The sequence below is a fragment of the Lutra lutra genome, chromosome 13 (assembly GCF_902655055.1).
Source record: "Lutra lutra chromosome 13, mLutLut1.2, whole genome shotgun sequence".
NCBI lineage: Eukaryota > Metazoa > Chordata > Mammalia > Carnivora > Mustelidae > Lutra > Lutra lutra.
The window spans coordinates 94,367,001-94,387,640 of record NC_062290.1 but is presented as its reverse complement, the minus strand read 5'-3'; the positions used below and the strand labels follow the sequence as shown (position 1 = coordinate 94,387,640).

The following is a 20,640-nucleotide window of genomic DNA, read 5'->3' as shown; positions in this document are numbered from 1 at the left end:
TGCAAGATGAAAAAGTTCCGGAATCCGTTTGCATGACAACATGAATACAGTTAACATGACCAGACTGTATACTTAAAAAAGGTTAAGATGGTAAAAACAGAACACCCTTTCCTCCATGGGTGGGCACCTAAAGCCCAGAGGGACTGGGTGATCTGCACTTTCCTGATGTTTGGGACACCAGGAGCAAGGGAGAGGCCGCAGACGCTGCTGACACAAGGAGGTGAGGGGCCAGCCTCGTACAGAAGCAGGAGGCACCGTGCTGGCCGAGAGTGGGGGCCTGGGTTTGAATATGAGTCCCCAGGGTTGCACCCAGTGACTGACCTCCCTCTGAGTTTCTTCTGCAAGCCCTGCATGATAACGGTGTGTCCTTCAGAGGCTCCTAGGAGCACTCAACCGAATCGTCCCCATAAAACCCCAGGCACGGTGCTCACCGTCGGTGATGCACTGCTATGGGCATGCCCATTTTACAGATAAGGAACTGGGGGCTCAGGGGCATCAGCCACTCGCCCTAGGCCCACGGATGTCCTGGGTAATGTTTGCTCATCAGCTCCAGTGGCTGCGGGTCCTTCTGTAGCACAGACCCCCACGTGCCCGATTTCAGGCCCCTGACAGCTTCACGACCACTCACGGGTCTTCCTAGAGATTCTACGACAGTCCTCCAGCCGGGACGAGCCCATCGCAGCCACTCCGGGAAGCCACGACTGGGAAGCGGCCGTGCAAGGACTCAGCCAGGGCTTCCAACAGGAGTGCACGTGCACGACGCCAGGAGACACGCGCTCCCTGCCCTAACTGACTCACTCTCACTTCACTATTTTTGGGTGCTTGGATTTCAGTAAAATTTTGGGTGCTCGGGTGTTAGTAAGATGTGATTCAGGAGCTCGAGCTCAAGCTTGGGGCCTTGCTGCGTCCCACCAGCTGTCCGTGGACATGAAGCCAGGCAGAGGCTGGGCCACTGCTGCACTGGGTCAGGTCAGAGGCCACGCAGGCGCCCAGGAGCAGGGGAGGCCATGTGGCTCTGGGAGGATGCCCTGGGCATGTGCGTCACCAGAACAAGCCTGCAGTGTACCTTTCTGGGTAAATATCTCAGGAGAGCTCAAGCAGATACACCCACAGACACGGGCCGGCACGTCCAACCCTTCAGATCACATTAGCTCATGGCAGTTTCACAGGTTTCCAAGCGTTTGGTTGTGTAACAGCACCCCCAACACACCAGGCACATTCTCCAACTGAGAACTGAGGATCCGAGGGCCCCCAGAGGCAGGAGACAGGCAGGGATCTGAACCTGGGCTGCCCCTCTGCAGGGATCTGGGGCCCTGAACCCACAGGAACAGGATGGGGGGTAAGGTTGGCAACAGATTCAAGGATCTTTCAAAACCCCCTGGAGGCTCCCAAGACATCCTTGATTCTAATCACTTTGTGCTAGTGGGATGTGCAGTTCCTCCCAGTGGTCCGGTCCGGAAGGCCAGTGTGCAGCAGTGGTAAAGGTGAGGGAGGTAATTATGGCAGTAAAGACGGCGGTGATGGTCGTCGTTGCCGGGTGGGGCACAGTGGAGGTGGTGGTGAGGGTGGTGGGCATGGTGGCGGGGACTGTGATGGGGGATGGAGATGGTTGGTGGGGATGATGGTGGACGGTGGGGAAGATGAGTGGAAACTGAGTTCCAAGAACAGAATAGATACGAGGTTGAAGTGCAAGAGCACGTGGAGAACGTGACTCTCTCCAAGGATCTGAAAAGCTCCACAGACTGCCCAACCCTCAGGGGTCCCTTCCAGGCCCCGGGAGCGCTGAATCGGCCACAGACCCCCCCTCCACTATGCTCCACAGGGGGCGGCACCCCTCCCCAGCCAGCCACCGCCGGAGCCACAGGTTCTGAGGCACCAGTCGGAGCTATAGCTCGTGCCGGACAGACGGCTGTCTGCCCCACGCAGCAAGGCAGGGCCGTCGGGTCGGAACACCCCATGTCCCCTGCAGGGCGGCCCTCCATCCTGCAGGGACTTCCGGAATCTCCCAAGCCCAGAGCTGTCCAGTCTCATTCCAGCCACGCCTGGACCTGACACTTTGATGGTGAGAAGACATCCCTGTCCCCCAGGGGACACCGTGAACAGTAGCTGCACTGTTGCTCCGCTGCACCCCTGGGACCTGCCCTTGGCCCCCGGGCTTTCCAGAACCTCGACGATCTCCAAGCTCGTACAACACAACTTCAGGCGGAGGCTAAAACCCAGCTGGCAGAGGCGGGCGCGGGGAAGGCTCTGCGGGGAGGCCGGAGCCTCCGACCGGCTGGGAAACCTGTGCGGGTGGGGGAACATTCCATCCCGAACCCAGCGAGCCCTCCGGCACCGCAGCGAGCATGTCCCACCGTCAGGAGAAGAAATCCAATTTCCTTCCGACCTGAAGTTAATTTTCAGAAGAAAATCACTTCCCACTGCGCCTTGCGATGAGCTCGCCACCCCGCATCTGCTGCTTTCCAGACGGGCCCCCTGTCCCGGGCCGAGGCGCCAGGAACACCACGTCTCCCTGGGCCCCAGCACGGAGAGAGCGCGTCCCACCGGGAACCTTGCTGGCCTCGAGGCCAACCCGTGGGAGGCGAGGACATCGGGTCAGCCGGCTGCCAAGGGGACCAGCTCCCTCCACCCCCTGTTCTCCTCTAGGAATGCGAGGCTTGTGCGAGCTTGAGGCCCAAGCGTTTTGGGGTGTTACTGCAAGACAAGGATGGCGCTCGGCCGGGGATGCCACTCGGCCGGGGTCATCTGTTGGCCGTGAGTGTGGGTCACGGTGGGCAGGGCCCTGCTCACCCCCTCGGCCGGGGTGCGGTCTGGGCTCCGGCCCTCCTCGTTCCGTGCACTGTGACCCTGCCGGCTACACAAGCCGCATTCCTCTCCTGCATCTGGTTGGCTGGGATCCAGGGACCTTCCATCAACCTTGGCCGGGCCCACCCCTCTGGCCCCGGGGCCTCCTCACACGGAGGGATACGGCGCCAGAACGTGCTGAAGCCGGTACAACGCATTATTCGGGAGAATACGAAATCCCCCCGGATTCAGAGAGAGTTCAGCCTGTCTGGACAGACTCATGAGATAGCTCAGAAACGATTTTAGGTATTGTCTAGGCTTTGTGCTGCCAGTGGGGAAACCGAGGCCAGGAGAGACGGTCCCAGAAGGTCAGGGCAGGACTAGAAGCCAGGCCTGCAGGCCCCCAGCTCTGCTGAGCACAGGGGTGACTTTGTTCCTGACTCTTGGGTTCTGGGATGACCACGTTCCCCCTCCCTGCCTGGCTGGGAGGCCACCACAGGGCCTGGGACAGCCCAGGTCCGACAGCCTGGGGTCCTGCCTGGCGGACTTCCCCACCCCTCTTACTGGCCAGTGAACGGCAAAGTCTTTATGTCCTAGACTTGGACTATCATGGACCATCATGGGGTCTGGGCCACTTGGAGGTCAGCAAAACCCGTAATATCAACACTGAGGATACTAAGCCTTTGCTCCATTCTGCCCACGCCTCCTTGGCCCTTAGGAGAAGGCAGGACCGGAAGCAGGACTCTGGCACGTCTGGGGCACCAACTTCCCACACCATCTGCTGCATCCCGTCCTCCATACTCCTGCCCCACGTAGCTCTCGTCTCTAACAGCTGGGCCCGCTGGGCCCCTGGGGTCTCCCAGCCCCTTAGGGCAGGACTGGGCCCTCCCGGTGGGCCACACAGGGCAAGCAGCAGTGACCTGACCTCCAGGTTACTAGACATGACCTCCAGAGAGCAGCAGGGAGGACAGGGAGGGGCGAGAGGATGGGTGTGTGACACGGCCAGGCGCCAAGGCCGGGACCTGCACAAAGGTGCTTAGCCGGCACGATCCCCCTATGGGCCCCACGGCACCCGAGGACAGGGATGCAGGTGTGACCCCACAGGACAGTGAATCCGTGTGCTTGGAGATCGGCTGTTCTAAGGAGTGAGGTGGTGTCACCCAGGCCCAGGGCGTTGGTTGGTACAGTCCCTTGTAGGGCTTTCCGGCTGGCCGGGAGAGGAAGGAGCCTCTGCTGGCTGCCCCGGGGCGTGTATTCCTCTAGTCCTGCCAAGGGGGCCAGGGTGCAGGGGGATGGGGGACCCCCGTATGAGGGCAGAGCCCCTCCCCACCCAGCACAGGGACACCGGCTGCCCAGGCTTGCCAAGACTCCCTTCTCCCTCCTGTGAACGGGGTCCCGGCCACTGCAGGGCGGGCTGTGCTGCAGGGTCCCCCCTGCCCCCAGCCGACCCCCCGCTAGGCCGTGAGCCGGCCTCTTCCACCCCAGAGCTTCCGGGTCCAGCCTGAGGCCCGGCACCAGGGGACTCCTAGCCAACGTGTCCGGAATTAATTCTAGAGCCAGGTGGGGGTGTGTAGGGGACCGGGGGGGTGGAGGTGGGAGAGCACATTCAGTGCTGGGAATGCTGTTCAGGCTACAATGCCGGGCTCAGGGCAGAACCTGGATTGGCCCGATGTGAGCCGAGGGTGCTGGTCTCCCGCAGACGGGACCCGGCTTAGGAAGCTCTGTACCTTGGCACCCCTCATTCCCCAGAAGGCCTGGGACGGCACCAGGCATGGGGAGGAGGCAGAAAATGCCAAAAGATGGGCAAGAAAACCGCGTGGAGTGACTGGAAGCCAGGACTGGGGACCTGGGACACCTGTTTCTGGGTGTGACTCCGGGTCTGAGGAATCTGCCTTAGGCCGGTCATCAGAGCCGCCAGAGGCCCGCCACCCACGGGGAGCTCAGCACCGGGCGATGCCCAGGACAAGGAATGCCCAACCGTGGCCGCTGCTCGAGGTGGGAGAGGGTCACGTGGGTTTTCGAAGTGGTTCTCGGAGGACATTTAAAGGAACCAGAAAACTGCTACAACTGGGGCACCTGGTGGGTCAGTCGGTGAAGCGTCTGCCTTCGGCTGGGCTCACAACCCTGGAGTCCTGGAATCGAGTCCCGCATCGGGGGCCCTGCTCAGCGGGGCATCTGCGTCTCCCTCTCCCTCTGCCCCTCCCCCCGCTCCTGTTCTCTTACGCTTGCTCCAGTGAATAAATAAAATCTTAAACAAAAAAGCAAAAGACAAACCTCTTACAACCACCGTCAGGGGATAAAGCTGGGTGTGCAAACCATGCGTGGGCAGTCCTGCTCCTGCCTTAGACCTCGCGGATGAGGCCGGGAAAGAAGGTTCTGTGAGGAACACGAAACCGCTAACCCGGGCTCGGCTGGGTCCTGCAGAGGGACAGGCGCTTCCTTCTCCCTGTCCCTGGCTTACAAACGTTCCCTGGGTCCACAGCAAAATACCGACACCCACCTCTCCCCAGCCGGACCCCGGCATCCCGTGCGCCGGCCCTCCCCGTGTGTGGGTCCTGCCCGTGCGCCTGCCGGCACGAGGGGGGAAGGCCCAGAGAGGTCAAGGGTGGCCCCAAAGGGCTCATGCGGAACATCAGCTCTGCCTCCAGGTCCCCTGCCCTCTTCGCCACCACACGGCACACTGATGGTTGGAAACCGAACGTTTGTTCACAGAGTAATAAAATACGTTTTTGTCAAAGCCAGGAAGGCCTGTTCAGAGGAGACAGTGAGGAGAAGCAGCCCCGTGGGTGTCCTGCACCCCGACCCGGGCATCCCAGGGCACCCTCCCCTCGTGTCTGGGCCTCCTCTTACCCCGGGGAGGGGTTCGTCCTGCAGCCTGGTCTCCCTTCCCCTCGGTCCCAGATCTGACTCAGCCTGGCTCCCGGGCCCAGCTGGCCAAGGTACAGACAGACAGCCACGGGCCAGGCCTAGGAAGTGGCCGGGGCTGCCAAGGGTCAGCCCCCGGGGCAGGAGGCAGCTGCAGCCCGCTGGCCAGGAACCAGTCCCGTCCCAGGTGCCTCTCTTGGAGCGGCCTTGGCCGGGAAGGGAAGTGCTCCTACCTGGTTCTCTCTCCCAGTGCCCCTGAGCCACAGGCAGGCCGAGCAGCGTGGACGCCAAGCCTCTCAACTCCCCTTCACGCTTCCGCAAGCCCGAAACCAGGCCCCACGGGGGCTCACGGCGCAGCTGCAGTCAGAGCCTGCAGGAGGCCAGCCAGGGACTGGGGTCACGCTGGGCTGCTTTCTCGAAACACCCACCCCCTCTGGTCCTGGCAGGCAGCTCTGCACCAAAGAGGCAGGGAACAAGACGGAGACCCCCCCTCCACCCCAGCTTCCTGTCCCTGAGCTCACTCCTGAGACAGAAGGCAGGAACAGAGCCTGGTCAGTGCTCCCTGGCTCTGCAGGGCGGCCTTGGTCCCACCCTCTCAGCAGCCCCCCTCGCCCACCTCAGCCCCTCGCCAACATCAGTGCACGCTGCTTAATTGGCTCATGGGACCCAAGCTGTCCTGGAACCCCAGCCCCTCTGCGGGCCAGGATCCCACTCCTCACCAACATTCCTTGGTACTGTCCCCACCCACCCCTGACGAACTCAGAGAAGTGGACGAGGAGAGGAGCGCCCAGCCCGGCTGTCCGCCCACCCACCCCCCGCGGGCACGTCCGTTTTACTGACATGTAGCGGGGTGCTTTCCTATCTGGCTAGCTGAGGGCCTCGGGCAGTCCACCGCCCTCTCTGGGCTCAGTTTCCGGCATCACGAGCTGCTGCAGGGCCTCGGTCAGAGCCCTGGCCACGAGCGCCGCCAGCCTGACTGCCACGCGGGGCGATCCCAGACCAGCCCCTCCCCTCCAGTGAGCCTGCTCCCTGGGGACACTCGCTAATGTCTGGACACATTTTTGGTTGTCACAGCCGGGGGTGCTCCTGGCATTGAATGGGGGGAGGCCAGGCATGGGCCGGATACCGTACAGCGCCCGGGACGGCCTCCAACATAGATCTTCCCAGAGGCCCACAGGGGTGAAGCTGAGAAACCCGGTCATGGAAACTTCCTGTCATTGGAAAGACAATGCGGGCATGTGTGTGTGCCGTGGGGAGTCAGATAGGACACTAGGCCACTTAACTTCCAACAAGGATGTGAAGGGAAGGGACAGGCTGACCTTGAGCTGGCCCCAGGCTGGCCCCTGGTCTCCGAGGAAGTGTCCAGCCAGAACCCGGTCCAAGGGAGCCTGACATCGCCCACCATTCCAGAGCCTTGGGCCCCAGGACCTGGGCTTTCTGGGGCTGGGGCAGGGGTTGTGCACCCCCTGCCCGGGGAGCTGCCCCCCCTCTCCCCACACCCACAGTGTTGGGCGGGCAGGGGTGGGAGGACACTAGGGAAGGACAGGCATCTCCTCAGGGTGCAGAGCTCTGTTGTCCCCAGCCCTGTCGTTTCTGATGTGACAGAGGGAGGACACACCACCCTGACCCGAGAGGCCATGCCCTGTGCCTCCGAGGAGGGGGAGGCCATGGGTAGCCATGTAGGTGGCAAGGCAGAGGCTGTGTTTCCTGGCAGGAGCCTGGGAGCGAGCCCACCAGCAGGTGCCAGGCCCCGGGGGGTGGGGGGGCAGGGAGTCTGACTTGGATCCATCACCCCTCTGAGCTCTGAACAGCTTGTGGGCAGGAATGTCTAGTCCCCATCTCGCAGTGGAGAGCAGAGGCTTAGACCGGCTCCCACGTCCAAGCCCCAGCACTCGGCCGCCGCCCACAGCCCAGGAGAAAGCAGCCAAGTGGTACCTACCAGGTGCCCGGCGGCTCTCACCAGCTTGTGGGTGGAAAACGGAAAAGCCTCGTTGCTCAGGTCTGCGTCAAGCACCTCCTGCAGAATGGCCCGGCTGTGAGCAAGAACAAAGTTGGTTGATTAGTCAGTCAACAAACACTTGCTGAGCATTCCTGTGCATGGGCCCTGGGCCGGGAAGAAGCTGGGGATACAGCAGTGACCAGGTCGAGTCCCTGTCCTCGTAAGGCAGACGAACGACAGGGTCTTCATAAAAGCACACCAAGATGAACACGAGCCAAAAATATAGTCTGTTAAAAAAGCCAGGAACAATGATGGGGGAGGTGAGCCCAGCCTGCGTGGAAAGCAGCTTGACATGCGCTCCTGGGGCAGCGACCCCAGCCATCGAATGGCCACAGGTCCGATGGGCAGGAGGCTGGTTTGTGAGCTCCCTGAGGGTGGAGGTTGCCCTCCGCACCTCCCCCACCTGCCACCACAGAGCCCTGCTCTCACAGGTCACCTGAGACCTTGCTGGGCCCGGAGGCCTCAGTACCCAGGGAAACCCTTACTTCCTGGGCACCTTGCCCCCTGGCCTCCCTCCGGGCCTTCGTTTACTCCTTGGCGCACCATCCAGGTCCACTGCCTCTGTTCAAGCCTTTGTCATCCTTCAGGTCTTGGCTCAGCTGTCACCTCCTCTAGGAAGCCCTCCCTGATTCCCTGGGTCTAGGTCTGTGAAGCTCGGACACATTTCCCAACAGGGCACCTCCCACATGGATTGTACCTGCCCCCTCCTCCCTGAAACCAGGCGCTCTGTGACAACAGGGCTCCTCTCCCAACGTGCCCGGCGCAGACGGCGCACGGTAAATAGAACTGATTGACAACAGCCCAGTTCTGTGCCCCGGGGCGGGCTCCCCATTGGCAGGAGACAGCCCCGCAGGGGGGTAGCGGCGAGCGCTGGGGCTGCAGGGTAGCGCCGCTCGGAGGGCTCCCCACCCCAATGCCACCCCCACGGTGCTGGAGCTGCCCACCCACGCCGGCCCAAGTTGCCCAGCGTGCTGCAGGCTGCCTGTGCCTTATGTAACACACGCCCCCGGCACCCACGTGGTGCCACCCCCGGAGAGCCCGTCCCCAGTCTTCCAGGAGCACGTCCTCTCTGCAGCCCAGGGATGGCCGGTGTCTTCCCAGCCTGTGTCCCTGCAGGGGCAGGAGGCTGGAGCTGCCGCCCGGGCTGAGGGCTTGAAGGGGCTCAGCGGCAGCACTGGGGGCAGCTCTGTGCACCGATCTACAGATGGGGCGGGCACACAGGTCTGCGGAAGGCAGGCTGGGGCCCAGGAGGCTGTCCCTCCAGCTGGCAGACAGCGATGGCCAGAGACGCCGGTTCGAGTCCCGACCCCCCTCACTCGCCCTCACCCTCAGCCTGTCCTCCACGGGGACCGTGCTGCCTCCTCCCAGCGCCTCAGGAGCATCAGTGAGCCACCGGGACAGTGACCATTCGCTTCTGCATGGTCTCCACCGGCCACATGTGGCCACTTGAGTTTAACTGAATTAAAATTAAATATTCAGGGGCACCTGGGTGGCTCAGTGGGTTAAAGCCTCTGCCTTCGGCTCAGGTCATGATCCCGGGGTCCTGGGATCGAGCCCCACATCGGGCTTTCTGCTCAGCGGGGAGCCTGCTTCCTCCTCTCTCTCTGCCTGCCTCTCTGCCTATTGTGATCTCTGTCTGTCAAATAAATAAATAAAAATCTTTAAAATTAAATATTCAGTCTGGCCACACACATGTCAAGGGCTGAGGGGCCACCAACGGCTTAGTGGCTATGGTACTGGACCACCCAATTATGGAACGTTCCAGAGAGTTCTTCCAGACAGCAGGTCACTCAGCACGGCCCATGGTCCAGGGGCTGACAACTCCAAAGGTCTAGCCCCACTGGTGGAGCCGGCAAGGCAGACACTCGTGCGGGAACGAGGTGCTCTTGGAGAAGGAGAGGACGCTCAGAGCAGGGAGCGAAGGAACTACCAGGGGAATGACGAGGCTGTCACCGGCTTCTGCCTGGAGCTGCTTCTAATGAGGCAGAGGAGGCTGACCCGTCCCCCCGGGGCCCTGCCTTGATCTGGCTGCCCACACCCTCCCTCCCCTGCCTACCTGCCTCCCCCACACTAAAAATAGCCCACTGTGGGCTGACGGCTCAGCGGTAAGGGTGTGGAGGTTTCCCCGGGGACGGGCCAGGACCCCCGGCCCTGTTCCGCCCACAGATGGGAGCCGGCTGGCCCAGGGAGAGATGAAAAGCACCCCACCAGACTTCCAGGTTCCTCTCCTCCCTTCCTGGCTCCACACGCTCCCACCCAGCCGTCCCGCAACCCCCCTTGAGCCCTCTGGAAGCACCACGCTGCCAAACCCAGCGGTCAGTTTCTGGGCCTCATCCCACGTAGACCCACGGGTCCTCTGGACACAGCTCGTCGCTCCCTCCTTGAAGTTCCGGCTTCTCCGGCCCTTGCAGCTCCTCACGCAGCTGCTGGCCTCCTCCCCAGCCCGGCAATGAGACCCTATTGGAGCCCAGTCCCACCACGTCTCTGCTCTGCTCAGTCACCCCACTCAGAGAGAAAGCTGCTGGACCTACAGGCTCTCACCTCCTCTGCTCTCTGAGCACACCTCCAACCACACTGCTCTAGCCGGCCCCACTGCTTTTCCCTACGCGCATGGGCACACCCCTGCCACAGGGCCTTTGCACCTGCTGTTTCCTCTGCCTGGAACCCCACCCCTCCAGAGAGCTCCAAAGGCTGATCCCTCATTCCCTCCAGGGCTTTGCCCCAACGTTCCCTTGGCAGATACTGGTCAAACACCGAACAGAAGCCAATCACCTTTAAAGTACACGACCGGCTCAGACTCTATACATTTGTTCAGCAAGAAGGTCCTGCCTGTCTGCCAGGCGCCCCTGAGCAAGGCCCACACAAAAACAGCTACAACACAGCCTGGGAGGGGAGGTTGGCCCATCCAGGACCCAGCCAGGGAGGTGCTAAGCCCTAAGGCACCCGGGAAAATGGACACCGTGGCACGGTCTGAGCGTACAGTTCTGAGCGTACAGTCCCCAACCCACTCTTCCTCTCGGGGGCCAGCTGTTCCCACCACTTTTCGGGAATACATCCTTCCTTTGACGTGGGCCTCCCCTGCACCTTTCTGTCCGGCGGGGTCCACCGCTCACGAGGCGTCTCTCCTGCACCGACGTGCACCTGGGCCGTGGGGTCAGTGATCGAACACCTGAGCCAGGTGCAGAGGGTCTGTGACTCCTCAGGAAGGGCCAGTGCTCAGGGTCCGCAGCTTTCTAACAGCCGGGGGGAGCCCATGCCCGGCTGCCCTGAAACTTACTAGCTGTGCCACCCTGGGCAAAGAGCTCTACCTCTCTGTGCCTCTTTCTTCCCCCAAAAGGACGAGAACAATTAGAACCGCCTCCCAGGGCTGTTATCGGTGGTTTCAGGAGGGGTCAGTGCAGGGCTTGGTGAATCACAGGCGCACTTGGTGGTGGCTAACACGATGGTTCTTTCCCACGGGTCCCCTGCCCCCGAGTCCCTTCCCGGAAGCCCAGCTGGGGGGATCCTTCCAGAGGGCACAGCTGCTTGGGTGCCCCTTTGCCTGGGTCCCCTCTGTGGCTCCACGCACAGCCCGCAGCTGAGGACCTCGCAGGCTCTGAGGCCTCGTGGGTGGGCAGGCCGCTCGGCAAACACAGAACGAAGGAATGTCTGGGTCACCCATCGGCAGTCCTAATCACCGGAGGTGATTGTGGAGGCGTCTGGGCCCAGGGGCAGTGGCCTCCGTGCCATACTATTCTCAGCCCCCGCAGCAGGTGGAACCCTGGGCTCGCTGTGCCCACTTCGAGACGGCATCAGTAACTCCCAGACTCCATCAAAGACCCAAAGACACCCCCCCAACACCCACACGGGCCCTTCTGTGACCCCGGAACCCCCAGATGCCAAGTCGCCATATGGTTGAGCCTGACGCTCACATTAAGGGCTTCTCCGAGTTCCAGCGCTTGAAGATTTAGCCGGCGTGGCATCTCTGGGCTCACCAGAGCATCTGGCGAACCAGAACATCCCGTTTTGGACCCGCAGTGGTTCTGCCCGCATGACGCAGTCGGAGGGACCGGGGGCTGGGTCCCAGGGGCTGGGCGCCGCCGCTCCTCACCTGGCTGGGCCCTGGATGCTGATCAGGCCCAGGTCCTCGGAGCCGTCGATGAGCTGGCACCGGAATTTCTGGTCCTGCAGCACCGTGCGGATGTGAGCCCAGTTGTGCTGGGCCACGGCCCCGCCCACTGCCAGGTAGTAGCCGTCCCCTGGAAGAGAAGCACCAGGCTCAGGACAGGATGGCAGGACGGGGCGGGGCAGCGAGGCCTCTGGCCTGAGGACATATTTACTCTTCTCTAAACAGTGAACAGCACAAGGCAGAGCTCAGGAACCCTCTCTGGGGGCCCTGGCTTCTCAGCGGGGGGGGGGGGGGGTGTGGGGATGGGGGCGGGGGGCCAGGGTGTAGGAGCTCCAAGGGCTGCACATGCCAAGGTAGCCCTCTCCTGGGACAGTCCACGGCTTTCACCCACTTCTCAAAGGGCTCCCAATCCAGGAAAGGGGACGATCCCCTAATGCCAGCCCGCCACAGGGAGGCTGCTCCGTCTGTCTGTCCATCTGTGCTGGGCAGCGTGGGGGAGTCCCTTTACCTCTCTGGCTCTCATTTCTCTCCAAACTCCCCTGGCCCCTGGTCTCCAGGTCCCCCCTTGGCCTTGGCAGGACTTGCTGGGGCCAGGCACCGGGCTGGGCTTTATAGGCAATATCCCCTTGATTCCCGGGAGGCCTGGGGGGCTCAGTCCATTAAGCTTCTGCCTCCGGCTCAGGTCATGATCCCAGGACCATGGGATGGAGCCCCACGTCAGTCTCCCTGCTCAGCAGGGGAGTCTGCTTCCCCCTTTCGTTCTGCCCCTGCTCGTGTTCTTTCTCTCTTACTCTCTCTCAAATAAAGAAATAAAATATGTTAAAAAATACGTCCCCTTGATTCCCCCGAGGAGGCTGACGCTCACCACCACACCAGAGTTTCAGAAAACGAGACTGAGGTTCGTGGAGGCCACATGATAGAAAATCAGACTCTGTCCAGTTCTGAGTCCACAGCCTGGGCCACACTGCCACCAGGCAGGGGGTGAATGGAGAGCAGCCCGCCTTGGCCCAGCATCCTGGGAGACCCACTGCCCTGGGGATCTGGGACCTGGGATAGCTGTGTGGCCTTGGGCCCGTCACACAGTCTCTCTGAGCCTGTATACTCTCATCCGCAGGGCTGCAGCTCCTGGGGTGAGTGCGCTCCCGCTGGTCCCGCGACATCTCCAGGAGGAGCCAGGGGAGGTGGGCCTGGGGGTGGTGGGGTCTCCTTTGTCTCCGCTTTCTCAGTAGCTCCCCTGGCGTCGGCCTCTTTCCTTCCTTCCTCATTAATTCCGACAGGGCCCCCACCCTCAGAGCAGTGGTGTCCGGGCAACCCCGGAGCTCCCGGCCACTTCCACATCTGCACAGTGGGAACGGGCCTGGAGCTGGCCTTGCGGGCCAGGTGCACACGGCCACCGTGGGAGGGGCCTCAGGGAGAGGCCCAGAGCCGGCAGCCAGGCTGGGTCCGCCCTGGGAGGCATCCTCTTCTCAGGGTCCTGCGTGGCATCTGCTTCTCTCGGCTCTGGACACTCTTGGCTCTGGGCATCGGCCCTCGCAGGCCCAGCGCCAGCCCGGGACCCGGGCGTAACTTGGACACCATGGAGATGGCCAAGGGCCCTGTGAGGCCAGAGAATCCCCCCAAGTGCTCTCCTTTGGCCCTTCCCAGGGGTTCCCCCACAGCTGTGAAGCAGCCCCCCACCGTAATTAAAAAGTAGGCACGCCTCAGTAGCCCTAGCAAAGGAGGGTGCCGCTGGTGGCCACAGGCTGGAGATGAAGGGGCACGGGGCCTCTTGCCCTCTCTAGGAGCACCTGCTGGTGGCGGTGCTCTCATGTGAGATTTCTGGGGCTGCACCGGGGGCCACCAACGGAAGCTTGGATCTGGGACCCTCCCTCTCCAACCCCGAAGGGGTAGGAGCAGAAACAGGGGCTGCGGTCCCCACTGCCCTCCTTCCGCCCCGTCCAGGTGGGCCCTGGGACACTGCTGACCTTGGAACTCCATGTACCATGTGCTCTTCTGCTCCCCTAACCCGCTGCCCTCCAGATCCAACTCAGAGGCCTTCACCTCCAGGAAGCCCTCCCTGAATACCAGAACTACGGTACTTCTTGGCACATGGCCAGGCCCTGGGTCACCCACAGCCCTGCTGTCTCCTTCCTCCCCACGTCCCAAAGCTGCCTCCGAGCCTCTTCTCTCTGCGCCCATGGCTGTGGCTCTGCCCAGCCTGCAGTACCTGTGGCCTGGAGAACTGCATCTGTCCCCTCCTGGCCCCAGCCCCCGATGCTACACCCCCACCCTCACTCCCATACCCCTTAGGACAGTCCTAAAGCCCGTCAGAGCCTGCCCCGTGACCCCTTAGTTCTGATACACTTGGTTCTACTCTTGGGCCAGGACCCGTCCTCATCCAGGCCCCCCGCTCACTAGGGCCTCACAGGACCTCAGCCACTCATCTTCTTGGACTTTGTTCCAACATCCCCCCGCTCCAGGAGGCCCATGTACCCCACCCCAACCCTGCACCGCTGCCCCCTCCCCACAGTGGCCTGCCCAGGGACCAGCGTCTGTCCCCAACCCACAATCTCCCTCCAGCCAGGACAATACCCAAACGATGCACGCACCTTTGCGTCCTTTGGACCACGGGGCTGGGCAGAAAGGGCTGCTCCTCAAATCCCTGCCACCTACCCCTCTGGGGACACTTCGCAGGGACACTACCCCACCCCCAGGAGGACCCTGTCTTGGGAAACACACAGGTCTTGGCACCAGACAAGCCTGGCCCAGGGGCAGTTTTGTGACTCACTGGCTCCAATTCTTACTTGTCTGAGCCTGTTTTCTCATCTGTAAGATGGGCAGAGCCGCACAGGCCCCCACAGGACTGTTGAGAGCATCCAAGGATAAAAAAATCTACTGGCTAGGTTGATCGTGGTTCCTCTTTTCTTTTAAAACTGATGAGCACAGAGGGAGACAGAAGCCAAAAAGACAAATCAGCCCCCAAGGGCCCTCCCCAACCCGTCCCTGGGCTGGGGACTCTTAAAGGACATTGGAATCCCGACAATGTCCTCTGCCCCAGCCCTGACACACCCTCTGACTCTCTGAAGCTGCCCGAGGCCCCTTCCGGAAGGATGCGAGTTACTGGGGCCGTCGGTGCCAGAGAGGTGGTCGTAGGTGGGCCTGGCATTTTCTGGGCACTGTCCCTCACCAAAGACCTGAAGCGCTGGGTCCTGAGGCCACAGTCAGCACAGCTCAGGCCCTACCCTCGAGTGGGCATGGCCGAGAGGGCAGTCAGCCAGCACAGAGTCCGGGGGCTCGGGCCCCAGCCAGGGAGCCGGGGGCTCCAGACTTTATTTTCTATTTTGCGGTACTGTTATAATGCCTCCTGCGAGCACGTTTTCCGTCTGCGATAGGAAAGGTCAGGCGAGCTCCCGCTTGGGGTTGGCAGCTGCTTTGTATACAACCTTGGTCGAATGCAAATCACCACATCCCCTTGACTTAATGTAACAGCTATAATCACCCCCCTCCCCCGTCCAAAACATGCATATTCATGGCAGGAACGGTACAGTTTTTAAGGCTGAAAATAAAACAAAGTCTGCACGCCACCAGTTTGCGCGTGTTTGGCCGTGTCCCCGGGCCCATCAGCACGACGCAGAGCCTCCCAGGATGTGACGCAGGTGTCCTCGTGCCTCCCTTGCCATGCACACTTCCACAGGCAGGCTGAGCGCAGACCCTCCCGCCCTCCCTTCCTGGAGAACTTGGAGGTGCCAGAGTGCAGAAGCATCAGCGCCTTCTCCCTCCCCCTGCTCCAGAGCCTGCCCTGGCAAGGCAAGAGCTCCTCAAACTCTCGGGCCAGGAATCCCCCAGAATCACCCCAAAAGGCACACCGTGGGTGCACCCTTGGGCGGTGGCTCAGTTTACAACATGCTTTCACTACAGCTCCCCGTTGAGGGAACTAGTGAGGTCCCCGCGCCCCAGATGGTGAAACTGAGGCTTGGAGCAGAGGGACACAGAGTAAGGGCAGACCTCACCTCCTCCGGGAAGCCTTCCTCATCCTGGCTCCGCTCCTTCCCATAGCCTCCATACTCCTGCTCTTTGCCATCCCAGTGTTCTAATGGTCCCCTGGCCCATCTACCCGTATGGTGGTCTGTCCATACCATGAGCTCCAGGAGGCCCCAGCCAGCCTCCCTCCTCCCCTGCCTCTGCCCGAGGGTAAAGCCTGTGTGAGCACAGGGGACGGAAGGGGTTGAGCTCATCCACAAAGCACACACGCTCTCACGGGGCCCAATGCATTCCTGATTTCTGCACTAGCACTGGCAGGAGGGAGGCCCCCCGTGCCCTACCTGCCCCCGCCATAAGACCCCTCACCCAGGCTCACAGCCTCCAGCTGGCCAGTGCTACCCGGGGACATGCTGTTTCCAGCAGCCACCCCAGAGGCCCAGGAGTCCCACCTGCCCTCAGCAGCCCCGTCCACCCTGAAGGACTCCATGGCCAGCAAAGCAAACTTGTCCCACCACCCCTGCTCCCCACCAGAACCACAAACTCTATGCAGGCCAGAACATTCTCGGTTGGGTTTGTGGCTATGCCCTTGGTGCCTGGCTCGCGGTGAGTGCTCCGGAGCTAGTGCTGAACTCACGCGCCTGCCCGACTCAAGCTCGCCTGTTCCTCACTCCACCTCCCTCTCCCAGTGCCCAGGCCGGAGCTTGCTCGCACACCCTGGGGACCTGACTGAGTCCCACGGAGAATGACCGGCCTTTGTCGGCCACACAGAGCCAGGCCCGGAGCCGGGGGGCTGCCGGCTTCTCTGAACGGGCCGAGCACTTCTAGCCTACCGACCCTTGCCCTGGATGGCACAGTCAGCCACACGGAAACTGCACAGTTGACGCCTTTCTCCGCTGCAAATCCAATCTCACAGAGGCGGCAACGGGGCTCCCGCCTGGAGAAAGAGGGGCTCCCCACTCTCTGCGAACCTCAGCCATCTCTCTTGTTCCCTAGCAGAGACTATCACAGGACTAGAGATGAAACTGCTCCAGCGGGAACCAGGGGGTAAGGGCAGGGGAAGCGGAAGTGACGGGAAGCAGATCTGGCTCAGGGCCACAGTCAGGGCTGCAGACAGGGAAGACAGGTACTGAGCTAACTGTCCCTGGGAGCATGCAAGCAAATGTGAAGGGACTGCAGAGGGCCACCCAGTAACAGCTTGAGTACCGAACTGCCTATCTTCCAAGGACCTGCCCCAGCCTGAGTTGGGATTCAGCACAGATGAAAGTCGACCCCGCACAGAGGCTAGAGACAGAAAGGTGCTAACATCTCCGGGTGAGCCTTCCCCCCAGCTCACTCCGTTCTGGGCAGACGCGCTGAGCACCCCCATGGCGTGGCTGCTCTGAAACACGGCGGTCTGGACAGGTTCAAAGACAGAACCACGGAGCACTAGAGCTCAGGGTCGCTGCTGGAACAAAGCCGACGTTCAGCCTGAACTGAGACCTCCCGTCCCCCAAGCACCATCCACTGCGAGCACAACAGGGAATTGCAGCCCTCCCCGTCCGCCCACCAGCAGCAGCCACGAACCCCAACACGGCTCCGCCGGCGGGACACCGCTCACCTTCAAAGGCAGGGGCCAGGGCAGAGGCCTGGGAGCTGGGGGCCAGGCGGCTGACGGTTAGGTCACTCTCAGTGCCGCCCCTGTGGTTCAGCATGCAGGTGTACGCCGTGGAGCCTGGGGGCAGGAGGAAAGCCCAGGGTGTGCGAGCCGCTCAGCCAGGCAGCCTCTCGGCACACCCGAGTCTACGTAACCGCGTGACAGGAGGCCCTCAAAAGGCCCCTCCGTGCAGTGACGCCACCATGACCCAGTGACCCAGAGAGGGGAGGGCAGGTCCCCCAGTGCTGCCATCCCCTGAGGAGGAAGGGTCCTGAGTGGAGGTGCTTTCTTCTTGAAATGCCTTGAGCCGGGACCTGGACTCCCCCCAGCCCACCCACCAACAATGCTGGAAGGTTCTCAGGAGCAGGGATGCCGTCTCACTCACTCTGGGGCGCCCATGCTGGCTGAGCTGAGGCTCCCACCGTGTTTTGAATAAATGACTAGACGGATGGATGAATGAGGAGGGGTGAGGGGGAAAGTGGATGGAGGGGTGCTGGGCGGGGCTTGGGGGTGGACAGCAGTACGTGGATCAGCAGGAGCTTTCGGAGGAGGTGAGCAGGGGGTGCGTGTGTACGTGGGTAGGTGAGTTGGCTGGCTGGGGAAATGGTGAATGGGCTGAATTGTGTCCCCCCAAAATGACATGTTGACGTCCCAACCCCGAGGACCCATGAATGTGACCTTATTCGGAAACAGGGCTTTGCAGATGTAATTGCATTAAGATGGTCTTTAAGGTGGGCCCTGATCCAGTATGATGGTGTCCTTATAGGAAGAAGAAGACACAGAGAGATGCCTGTGTGACATCGAGGCGGAGACCGCAGGGACACACCTGCAGCCAAGGAACCCCAAGGACCATCGGCCCCACCAGGAGCTGGAGAGGCTGCTGACGGTCCTACCCATGGTCTCAGAGCAAGCACAGCCTTGCTGCCACCTTGACCGTGACCTTCTAGCCTCTGGATTGTAAGACAACACGGTTGCCTTATTTACAGCCGCCAGTTTGGGTGTTTTGTTATAGTAGCCTCAGGACACGACTACAGAGGGGATGGGTTGAGTTTTCAGGTGGGTGGACACGTGGGTGGAGCGTAGGTCATACGAAAGGGGATGAAGATCCCAAGTATTACACCTACGGGAAAACATGGTTCCTTCCTTACTTGACACTCAAATTTTTCTGAGCATCCTGTATGTTCATTTCATTCTGGAAACCCTGTCTGGGGAGAGCATTCCTATGGGGGTGACAGTCTTAGGAGACATCTCCTGAAGGCCTGCTGCCTTGTATCCTTTCTGGAACAAAGTAAAGGCGAAGGAGGGAGGGAGGAGGGGGAAGAAGGGCAGGAGGAGGGATGGAAGGAGGTGCTGGGGGCCTAAGGGCTGGGACTTGGCAATGAGGGCAAAGGGGTCCAGATGCAGGGGCATGGGGCCAGCCTCAGGGGCAGAGCCATGAGCTAGAGGAGCCTAGAGGAGACAGGTTCAGCCGGCCAACATAGGGGCCCAGAGCTCTGTCCTTGGAGTTCTTCCTGGCACTGGAGTGGGAAAGGAGCATGGTCCTTTGGAGGTCATACCCGGGGGTCGGTTGACATCAGCAGAGAACAGCCAGTCGGCAGCCTTCCTCGCATCCAAGCCCACCAGGTAGAACTTCCCAAAGTAGGACATGTTGAACACAGCAGCAGCTCCTCTGCAGGCCAGACACTCCTTCTTTATCTGTAAAGTTCCACGGAGGAGGGATGCTGTGAGAGCTCTGAGATGTGCCTCCTCTGGGGAGCATGGGCTCTTTGTAGGGCTCTCTGCTGCGCACCTGCTCTTAGGGCCCCCGTTGCCCCTCCCAGCTGGAGCACACCATGACCGTTCTTCTCAAGCATAGGGAACGCTCTCCAGGGTGGCTCATACGCCATCAAAAAGGCAGTACGTTCAAAAGGATTAAGATCACACACAGCATGTTCTTGGAACACAACGGAATTTCATCAGGAGTCAATAGTAGGAGGAAAATTGGAGAGATCACATATAAGTGACTTTAACCCGCACACTCCTGAATAACCAAAGGATCAAAGCAAACATTCCCAGGGAGTTGGAAAATACGTTGGGAAGAATGCCAGTGGAAATGCAGTACATAGAACCGGAGGGAACAAAGTCAGGGCCGTGCTCACAGAGACCTCACATCTGCAAACGCCTCCATGGAAAAGCAATCCTCAAATGGATGCCTCGGCTTCCCTCTCGGAGACACTGGAAAAAGAAGAGTGAAGGAAAGATGGACGGAAAGGAAAGAAGTAAGCTGAAGGGAAGACAATAAAGACTAGAATGGAATTAAGTGAAAAAAGGGAATAGGAAAGTTGAGAAAATCAGCAAAAGCAAAGTTGGTTCTTTGGAAGGATCAACAACATTGGCAGACCTTCAGTTAGACTCACAAAGAAAACAAGAGCAAGGACTCAAAGTACTAAATCAGGAATGAAAGAGGGGACATCACTACCCACCCTACAGCAATAAAAAGATTATAAGGGAATACCACACAGACCTGTCTGAAACATGTGAGACAAATTCCTAGAAAGACACAAGTAATGAAAGCCGAAGAAGAAATGGAAAATCTGAACAGATCCAAAACAAAAAGAGATTGGGTTAGTAACTTAAACTCCCTATAAAGAAAATCCCTGGCCCAGATGGCTTACTTGGTGAATTCTATCAAACATTCAAAGAAGAATTAACATCAAGTCTTTGCAAAATTAAAAAAAAAGAAACAAGAGTAGGAAATACATCTTAACTTATTCCACGAGGCTAGCATTACCCTAATGCCAAAGCTGGTCAAAGATGTCCCTAAGAAAACGAGGCCAATATCCCTCATGAATACGCCCTCAAACAAATACTACTGAACCGATTCCAACAACATGTAAAAGGGAACACGCACCACATTCAAGAGGGATTTCTCCTGGGAACGGGAGGTCGGTTGGTCATCCCCAGATGAACAGGGGGAAGGGAATCACAAAACACAAACTATATGATCATCCCTATAAATGCTCAAAAAAAGTATTTGATAGAATCCAACACCTTTTATCATAAAAATAGTCAATAACCCAGGAATAGGAAGGAACTTCCTCAGCCTGATTAAAAGCATGCACAAAAATTCTACAGCCAACATTATACTATAACAGGGAAAGACTGAAAGCGTCCCTCCTGGGATCGGAAACAAGACAGCTGTTTGCCCTGCTACTTCCACTCAGCATCGTACTGGAGTTTCTAGTCAGCACAGCAGTGAGGCAAGAAAAAGGAACAGAAGCCATCGAGCTTGGAAAAGAAGGAGCAAGACGA

The 20,640-nt window shown here is 60.2% G+C and overlaps 1 protein-coding gene across 9 annotated transcripts in view; it reads right to left on the bottom strand.

The window, feature by feature from the left end:
- SARDH (sarcosine dehydrogenase) overlaps nt 1-20,640 on the bottom strand; it is a 60,590-nt gene that overhangs the window by 9,335 nt on the left and 30,615 nt on the right. For all 9 annotated transcript variants that reach the window (XM_047699267.1, XM_047699264.1, XM_047699262.1 and 6 more), the window contains 4 exons: nt 18,906-19,044; nt 17,314-17,427; nt 11,739-11,886; nt 7,589-7,682 (listed from right to left, as the gene is read on the bottom strand). In XM_047699267.1, coding sequence (XP_047555223.1) covers nt 7,589-7,682; nt 11,739-11,886; nt 17,314-17,427; nt 18,906-19,044 — 495 coding nt within the window. The remainder of the gene's footprint in view (nt 1-7,588; nt 7,683-11,738; nt 11,887-17,313; nt 17,428-18,905; nt 19,045-20,640) is intronic.